The sequence below is a fragment of the Condylura cristata genome, unplaced genomic scaffold (assembly GCF_000260355.1).
Source record: "Condylura cristata isolate star-nosed mole 26May11 unplaced genomic scaffold, ConCri1.0 scaffold00001, whole genome shotgun sequence".
Classification (NCBI taxonomy): Eukaryota; Metazoa; Chordata; class Mammalia; order Eulipotyphla; family Talpidae; genus Condylura; species Condylura cristata.
The window spans coordinates 17,064,988-17,073,323 of NW_004567102.1; the positions used below are offsets into that span (position 1 = coordinate 17,064,988).

The 8,336-nt window shown below is 40.4% G+C and overlaps 1 protein-coding gene across 1 annotated transcript in view; it reads right to left on the minus strand.

The window, feature by feature from the left end:
* LOC101625821 (glutathione S-transferase A2) overlaps positions 1 to 7,819 on the minus strand; it is a 10,684-nt gene extending 2,865 nt beyond the window's left edge. Inside the window, exons 1-5 of the mRNA XM_004673570.2 lie at positions 7,778 to 7,819; positions 4,759 to 4,871; positions 2,838 to 2,889; positions 1,728 to 1,860; positions 279 to 420 (exon numbers count right to left, since the gene is read on the minus strand). Coding sequence (XP_004673627.1) covers positions 279 to 420; positions 1,728 to 1,860; positions 2,838 to 2,889; positions 4,759 to 4,845 — 414 coding nt within the window. The 5' untranslated portion in view covers positions 4,846 to 4,871; positions 7,778 to 7,819. The remainder of the gene's footprint in view (positions 1 to 278; positions 421 to 1,727; positions 1,861 to 2,837; positions 2,890 to 4,758; positions 4,872 to 7,777) is intronic.
* Between the last annotated feature and the right edge of the window lie 517 nt (positions 7,820 to 8,336).

Below are 8,336 nucleotides of genomic sequence, written 5' to 3' on the forward strand. Positions count from 1 at the left end.
CGGGATACTGGCAGTTCTTCCCGCTGCTTCCCGTGGGCATGGCGCCACAGTCCCCACACACTGTGGGTCCAGGAAGTCGAAACCTTGCGAAATTATACCGTGGTACAATGAGAACAGACGGGCCTCATGCTCAATTTTGATAACATGCCTCGAGGCTCAGGCGCTGTGTGAATTAGGGTCCAGGAAGACTCAATGGAGGGAAGGGCAGGCCCGAGGGTGCTGAGGCATTACTTACCTTTCTCTAACCTCAGCACCCAAACACTGAAGAGCCCCCTTACCTTTTCAAAGACAGGCAGATAGCGATTTGCTGTTCTCTCTTTGATCAGGGCCATCTTGGCATCTTTTTGATCAGGAGGACACAGCGGCATCATCATAATCATCTCACTCAAATCGGCCACACCTTCACCATACATATCAATCCTGAAGGAAGAAAATGACCAAACTGTCCAATGTCTCCTGTGTCTGACTGTTAAGTTAAACAGGTAAAAGAATGAGGTATCAGGAGGTGACAAAATAATTCACCTCCACGGCGTGCAATTTTACAAGCCACATGTTCAGTTATTTAGCATATTACATTTTTCTCTAAAACAAGTTACTGAGGTAGACATGGTCTGAAAACTTGTTTATACATGCACGACCAATTCTAGAGGGACAGAGAGCATCAGTGACCTATCCAGGTCACCAATTTTTAGTGAAGTCCCAAAATTTTGTACTTTCAGCACACTATAGTTCAGAATTTTCTTGGTTCTCTCAAAGGAATTTGCTGAATACCTTAGTTGGCATTCCACATTCTCCTTCATTCTTGCCTCTTGCAACAACTAAACTTCTCCTGTCTCTATAGATATAAATGTTTAGTACCTTGTATGTGCTTTATTTTATATAGCTATGTTTTTGAGGTTTTTCCATGTTGTAGCAAACATCCATACTTTGTTTTAAATGGTACATAATATTTCAGTGTATGAATACAACCCAATTTACCAGTTGACTGATAGCTTTTTGGAATGATTGCTCTTGTAGCTTTTTGACACTATTAATAATTATGCTATGAATTTTAGTGTAGAATTTATAGTGTAGAAGTGTAGACATATTTTAAATCCTCTTGGGTCTATACCTTGTTTAACTATTCTGTACTTGCTAGCAATACCACACGTAATTTTAATTTCAGTCACATGTCCCCACAACAGAAAGGACACCCCCATTTGTATTCAGTAAACCTGGCTGCTTCGGTCCTGTATCCCCAAGTTAACCTGGGCATCAACCTCTGCTAACCCTGTCAAGTGGTCAGTTCTTTGAAGTGATTAATAAATTAGGATCCTGGTCATCATTCTATTAATTCTGGAACTTGAGAACACACTCCTCAGATCTTTCCTTTATCATCCTCATCAGCCAGTCTAGCAGTTGCTGTGTCCCTGGCCTCTACTCGTTGGTTGGTATCAGCTTCTAGAGGTCTGAGCAACTGGAGTCCCGATTCCATTATTCTCCCAGGAGCACAATGCCTCAGTACTTAGAAACCTCTGCCACTGGCTGCCAGTGTGAATGCCATCCTCTTATGTCACCCCACTTGCTTGATTCCATGCCGAGAGATAGCTCTTCTCCTTGTAGCTCTCTGCTGCCCCTTTTTCTTTATCTCCTAGACTATATTGCTGATGCTTATGGTCCCCTGTCATGGATCAGAACCTTAACTTTTCCAATTAGTTGTTAGTGTAAATAACTAACAAAAACCGTACAGGGCTCTCTCTTTTATGTCTTTCCCATAGAGGTTGTACTTGGAGGCAATGTAGTTGAGAATAGCTCTGGTCTGGACCAGCTTCATCCCATCAATTTCAACCATTGGTACTTGCTGGAACAACAAACTCCCATCTGTTAGAAGAAGAAAAGAAACAGTAGAGTGAAATAGTTTATGAATCATACTCTTAAAAAATAAAATATGTGTTGGAATGACTGAAGGTGTGAAAAGTATTTTAAAAATTCCTACGTGGTAACATTCAAGGGAAATGGTATTTTTTACTCCATCATTTTTCTTATTAAGCTTCCTTTTTCTTTTCCATCTATTATTTCACTGATCTCTTTAGTTCACATTCAGACACATGGTAGAGGTTCCTGTGTTTTTGCATTTGATTTATTTTCATAGATATTTTAGCTGGTTAAGAGAAGCTGCAATAGGGTCATGGTCAGATGTCACTTGACATGGAAAGTTCCCACAGTAAGTCTCTATCAGTCATGGCAACAAGGCAGCCCTAACATAGATTTCAAAAAAAGGGATATTTTGTGTGCTTTTCAGTCCACCATTGGATAGTATATGTAGGACAGACCCTGGATTCTGACTCTGCTACCTCTGGCCTTTTGCTCTGTATCTGTCTTCACACTCTCCCCTGGCCTTCCGACTCATTCAGCACTATCTTGTTTTCTAAGTCTATAAAGTTGCTAGGATACTGGCTTGTCAAGCTTAGAAGAGAAAGGAACACATGGCAACTGCTAGGTCTTTTTCTACTCTTTTTCACTGTAATGTATCTGTTTTGGTATCCTTGGTTGGGAGGCTCGTTTGAAATCCTCAACACAACAGCGTAGTGTAGAAAAACAAGAGACAGCAAGGAAGAGGACAATGTCATGCCACAGGAAGGAGTTGTTAGCAAATCCTGAGAGTTCTAGATCTTTGCAGCATAAGTGATCTGCAAGACATTCTCAGGAAGCCTCTTCCCTTACATTTAAACCACGTTTTCCCCTTTCCCCAACTCCTACTGCAACCATACATGCAAAGGCATTGTCTGCTGTTAAAACCTCAAATTAAGACTTCTACTAGATACTCTCATCAGAGGAATTTAGGTATTTGGTCTTACCAGTCTTTAATTTTCCCAGGTCTGCTGGAGTTTCAATAAATTTCTCTTCAAACTGAAAAACAGAAATAGTACATGGGTTCTTGTTATTTCATAACCATTTGAATCTTGAAAGTGTGATGCCTGGTACAGAGGAGGTGCAATTTGAATTTGGCAGGACACACATCAGATGTAATGGTGGCCATTTAGATATTTAAATTACACCCAACAGGAAAAGAAAATGGGCTGCAGAAGTAACTGTTCATCCTTGCAGGGATGTGGTTATTATTTTCAGGTTGGGAAGGTTCTGGGGGTTTTTCTTTAAAAAATAAGATGAAATGAAAAATAGAATTTAAAATAAAGATTTTACAACTGGGTGGAAAAGGTAATGGATTTTGATGATATAATTTTCTTGCAATCTGGGCTCTGTCTCATAATAGCTTTGACGTCAAGATGAAGGGACTTACTGTCGCCCAAACTTAATTTCCTGTATACAAAGTAAGATGAAACATCTTCTCAAATAGAATATTATAGTGCTTTAAAATGTGTATGACAGACCTAGCCCAAAAAACCAGATATTAATAGAAATAGTGTTTGCAGTGACTCTGAAGGAGATTTTGATGGTAAACTATGGAAGGAACTGTTTGTTGTGTTCATCCATGCACTTCTGCATCTTAACACAAAGCCATTGCTGAGTTTGTTAACCACCCCTAGCCCCCAAATGCTTTAATTTTAATTATTTGTTTTCTAATATTGATGCTTTTTCTTTTTATTATGGAAACATATAGCATGCCTTAAAAAACAAAAAAGAAAAGTTTAATGATCCTCCTTGTGTGCATCACCAGCTTCAATAATAATCAGCTTATATCAATCTTGTGTCAAGTTATTATCCTACCACACTCTCCTTATCGTAAGGACATGAACAAATACTAAATAGCATATATTTTATCATAAATATTTCAAAACGTATCTTTAAAGTGCAAGAACTGTTTTTTAAAATGCAGACTTAGAAACTTTTTTTTTAGAAAAGATTTATTTATTTATGCATACAGAACTGGGGTACATGCCAGAGGTGCAGGGGTGGTGAGAGGCTTCACCAGAGACAGAGTGGGGGGCAGAACTGACAAGTACACTGCTGAGGGGAGCAGCGGGCAGGTCAGGAGAGGTCTGCCGCTCCATGTGGGTCACCTCCAGGGCTGGGACCGAACTCCTGCTAAGGCTTTAACTTTTTAGTGCTGTGCTTTAACCCACTGCACCAAATCAGGGAGGGCCTTAAGAACTGTTTTTTGTTGTTTTTTTTTTTAATAATCACAAACATTGGTACTAATCATTAACTACAGTGTACTATTCAATCAATGTTCATGTTTCAGTGATTCACTAAATGTCAAAAATGACACTGTAAGTTCCTTAAATCCAAATAAAAGTGAGACTCACACATCATGCCTAGTTTCATGATTTATTTTGTTTCTTTGACGGGAAGAAACCTTAATAATATATAGATCGAATCTCTTCATCTCTTAATAATTGACAACCTTTTAAAATCAAAACATCTGGGCCCTCCCTGGTGGCGCAACAGCTTAAAGCACAGCACTATGAAGCTATTGCAGCCACTGCAGCATGATCCCTGGCCAGGGCGGTGACCCACATGGCACAGCAGACCTCTCCTGACCTGCCCGCTGGCTCCCCTCAGCAGGGTATTACAGTACATCATCCTAGTCCGCTCCCCATTCTGTCTTTGTTGAATACTCTCACTCCCCATACTTCTGGCCTGTACCCCAGTTCTTGTATGCATAAACAACTAAATCTTAAAAATAAAATTAATAAAACCAGAACTCTTAAGAACTCTTTTAGTAAATGAAATTCTCCTAGCTGATGCGAGAAAAGTACCTCAATACAGTCAACCATAGACCCAACCTTAGATTAGATGGCCTCTCTCAGGACTCACCTCCACTCCAGCCGCAGCCAGCAGCCACCGGATGCACTCCATTCTGCCCCGGCCATTGAAGTAGTGGAGCGTGGGCTTCCCCGCCATGATGGAGCTTCCTGGATTCTCTAAATCTAAAGGAACAAATAAATGAATCCACAAAAGCAAAAATAAAATATGTGATGTCTGGCTGAGCAGCATCAGCAATGCTGAAGGAGTACCTGGCTCCTTCGTGGGAGAACTGGGAATCTCCCTGGAATGTGTCTCAGTCAAAATAGTCACCCATCAGCAGGCAACCATTCCACGTCTCCACCAAGAAAGATCTATTTGCCTTGGTAGGCTAAATTGGTGGGTGCCTGAGATAAGAATATTAGTGAGGAGGGAAGCATTAGAGAGTTATTATGCATTGAGAACCTCTTAGTAAACCTGACCCAAAGCTTGTCCTTTTGGATACATTTTATGTATTCTTCCGAATTGCCATGAACTAACTGATTTGATTTCCATTTTAAAGTTAATGAAACCAAATGTCAGAGGGTAAATGACGTACTGTCTGTGTTCAAAAGCTGAAGTCAGGGTTCAAGCTCACTTTATTACAGTGAAAAATAAAACCCTTAGGATGTTTTTCCATACACCCAGGATGCCACTGTATTCACTCTTTTTTAGAGTCCTATGTTACACTTCAATTTGGAACTTTCTATAATCTAGAAAAGGGGATATTACTGCCTTAACTTTATAATAAGGAAGAATGGAAATAACACGTTCAATGGGCATTCTCACCAGGTTAACAATACATCTAGTAATGTTACAATAATCACCTGAGATGGATTCTGTATTCCTCCCATTTACAGTTGTGGATATTGAGCTTTCTTGAGTTATGTGCCCAAAGTAGGTGTCAAGCCTGGAATTCAACTCACTCTATTTGAAGACTTCAGACTTCATATTATTGTTTTTCAAAAATAAAAAAATGCATGCTAATACTTCAATGGATTGTGAAACCCACTAAATTCTCCAATGAAATAAAAACACATTGAGGGCCCTCCCTGGTGGTGCAGCGGGTTAAAGCACAGAACTAAGAACCTTAAGCCACTTCCGCATGAGTTCCATCCCCACCTGCCCCGGAAGAGATCCACATGCTGAGGCAGACCTCTCCTGACCCGCCCTCTGCTCCCCTCAGCAGTGTACTTCGTTGATCTGCCTGTTCTGCTCCCTGCTCTGTCTCTGGTGAATCCTCTCACCCTCCGCATCTCTGGCTTGTACCCCAGTTCTGTATGAATAAATAAATAAACCTTTAAAAAAAAAAAAAGAAAGAAAGAAAAGAATCTAAAGCCACTTCAGCGTGAGTTCAATCCCCATCCCAGAGGTGATCCACACGGCATAGCAGACCTCTCCTGACCCACCCCTGCTCCCCTCAGCAGTGTTCTTCGTCATTTCTGCCTGTTCTGCTCCCCACTCTGTCTCTGGTGAATCTTATCACTGCATCTGTGCCTCTGGCCTGTACACGAGTTCTGTTTGCATAAATAAATAAATCTTTAAAAAAAGAACACATTGAAGTGAATTATCTATGGAAGATAAGCATTATTTCATATGTGTTCAGTTTCAGGGATATGTCTGTTATGTGGACACTCTTGGTCATTATCTGGTAGACCAATAGTTTGACTGTATCTGGTAAATAGCATGGAAAGCCCTTGATCTATTCCAACCTGCCTGTGAATTGAACACAGCAAGGACTGAAGCCACAATTCCTTACTTCTCCTTAGCCAATAAGAACAGAGTTTTGAGGAGAAGGAAAGTAGTTTCATTAATTTGTTAATAAATAAGAACAATAGGCTACGGTCTGAAAAACTACCACCTTGCTCCCTGGTAGTGCAGGGTTACTTATCTAGAGTTGCAAGGATATAAAAGAGGGGAGTGGGCCAGAGTTAGAAATCCAGATGTCATCTTTGCAGAGATTCCATTCCTGATTTTCTTTTGAAGTATCTTTTTAACTAAGGTACATTGGCCTCAGGATACAAGGAAAAAACAAGATGTTAGTTAATCATATAAATCAAGGTTTGTTAAACTTCTAGGGGGTAGGGAGAGTCTTTCTCCTGACAGAGAGGGATAGGTATTTTATTACCTATCAAGATCAGAGGAAAAAACTCAATAGCTCCAGCAATAAACAAAAACAGTTTTTCTTGGATGTGAATGGAAACACACAGACTCATGAAAGCTGGTGTCCTAAAGCTAGTTTTAAGGAGTAACAGTTACATTTTCTATCCAAATTCCCAACAGGTGTTTAGAAAACATTAACATTTCTTGCAAGATTTTGTGGCTATGGAGTTCATAGCAAAAATGTATTTCTCATTCCCCAGTGATCTATCTCTAAATAAGTGTGTATCACTTGAACTTTTAGCTCTCAAGATGTTTTCAATATCCATGTTTTCAATTTAGGATTCAAAAGTCTAATCTCTAAAATTGAACAGAATCTTTGGAAACGTTCTTAACCTACTCATTTCTCTTATGCTTGCAATTTTGCCTACTGTACTTTCTTTTTAAAAATCTATCCCCCAGGCACTCCCTGGTGGCACAATGGGTTAAAGCACAGCTCTACGAAGTTAGTCACTGTTTCAGTAGAAGTTTGATCTCTGGCCAGGGAGCTGACCCACATGGCACAGCAGACCTCTCCTGTCTCCCCACCGCTCCCCTCAGATTTCAGTCACTCTGCCTGTTCTACTTCCCACTCTGTCTCTGGTGAATCCTCTCACCCACCACACCTCTGGCCTATATCCCTGTTCTGTAAGCATAATTAAATAAATCTCTTTTAAAAATCTATCCCCAATGTTTATTTATTGCTACTTTGTCATTTGCATGTCTCCTAACTTTGGGGTTACAATCTTACCCCTCCATATGTACACCTTTTCACTCACCCTCCACCCCAGCTCCTATGCCAATGCATGTCCCAATAATTCCCCCTTCCCTCTGGTAGCCACTATTTGTCCTTTACAATAGACATGGAGGAGTTCATTCGCAGTGCCAGTAGGAGAAAAAAGCTCACACTAACCTTCTAAGTGTGTGTGATATGGGCTAGAGTTTGCGGAGCTCAGTCCTTCGAATCCTCACACCACATTCCCTTCTATGGACTGAAGATCAAGTTATTAGGGAAATGAACGTGCCTTATATAATATTTTATCACAGTGCATTTCCTAATAAGCAGCTTTCTTCAATTTCCAGGTGGGAGGTTTCCAAAGACCCGCCCAACACTTGAGTAACTGGAGCTGGCGAAGCTGGGCTCCACTCACGGGCCACACAGTATGTTTCTGATTCACACCCAGTATGAAGTGAGTGTGCACTCTCTGCACAGTGCCAGTAAGTAACATCTAATATCCTACTTGAAAGATGAGGAATCTTAAATTCAAAGAGGTAAAGCAACACTCCAATGCGTACATGTTTGGTTGGTTGGGTTAGTTTAAGGTCCTCTTCTAATTTCTAATTTTTTTCACTCTGTGTGTAACAGACATTCTCTGTGCTTCTCCCTCAAACCCTTTTTTATTTCTTTACTTGTTTTCAGATTCCTTAAGCAGTTAAGGGTTAAAGGGAAGAGGGAAATATTAAATCCTGAG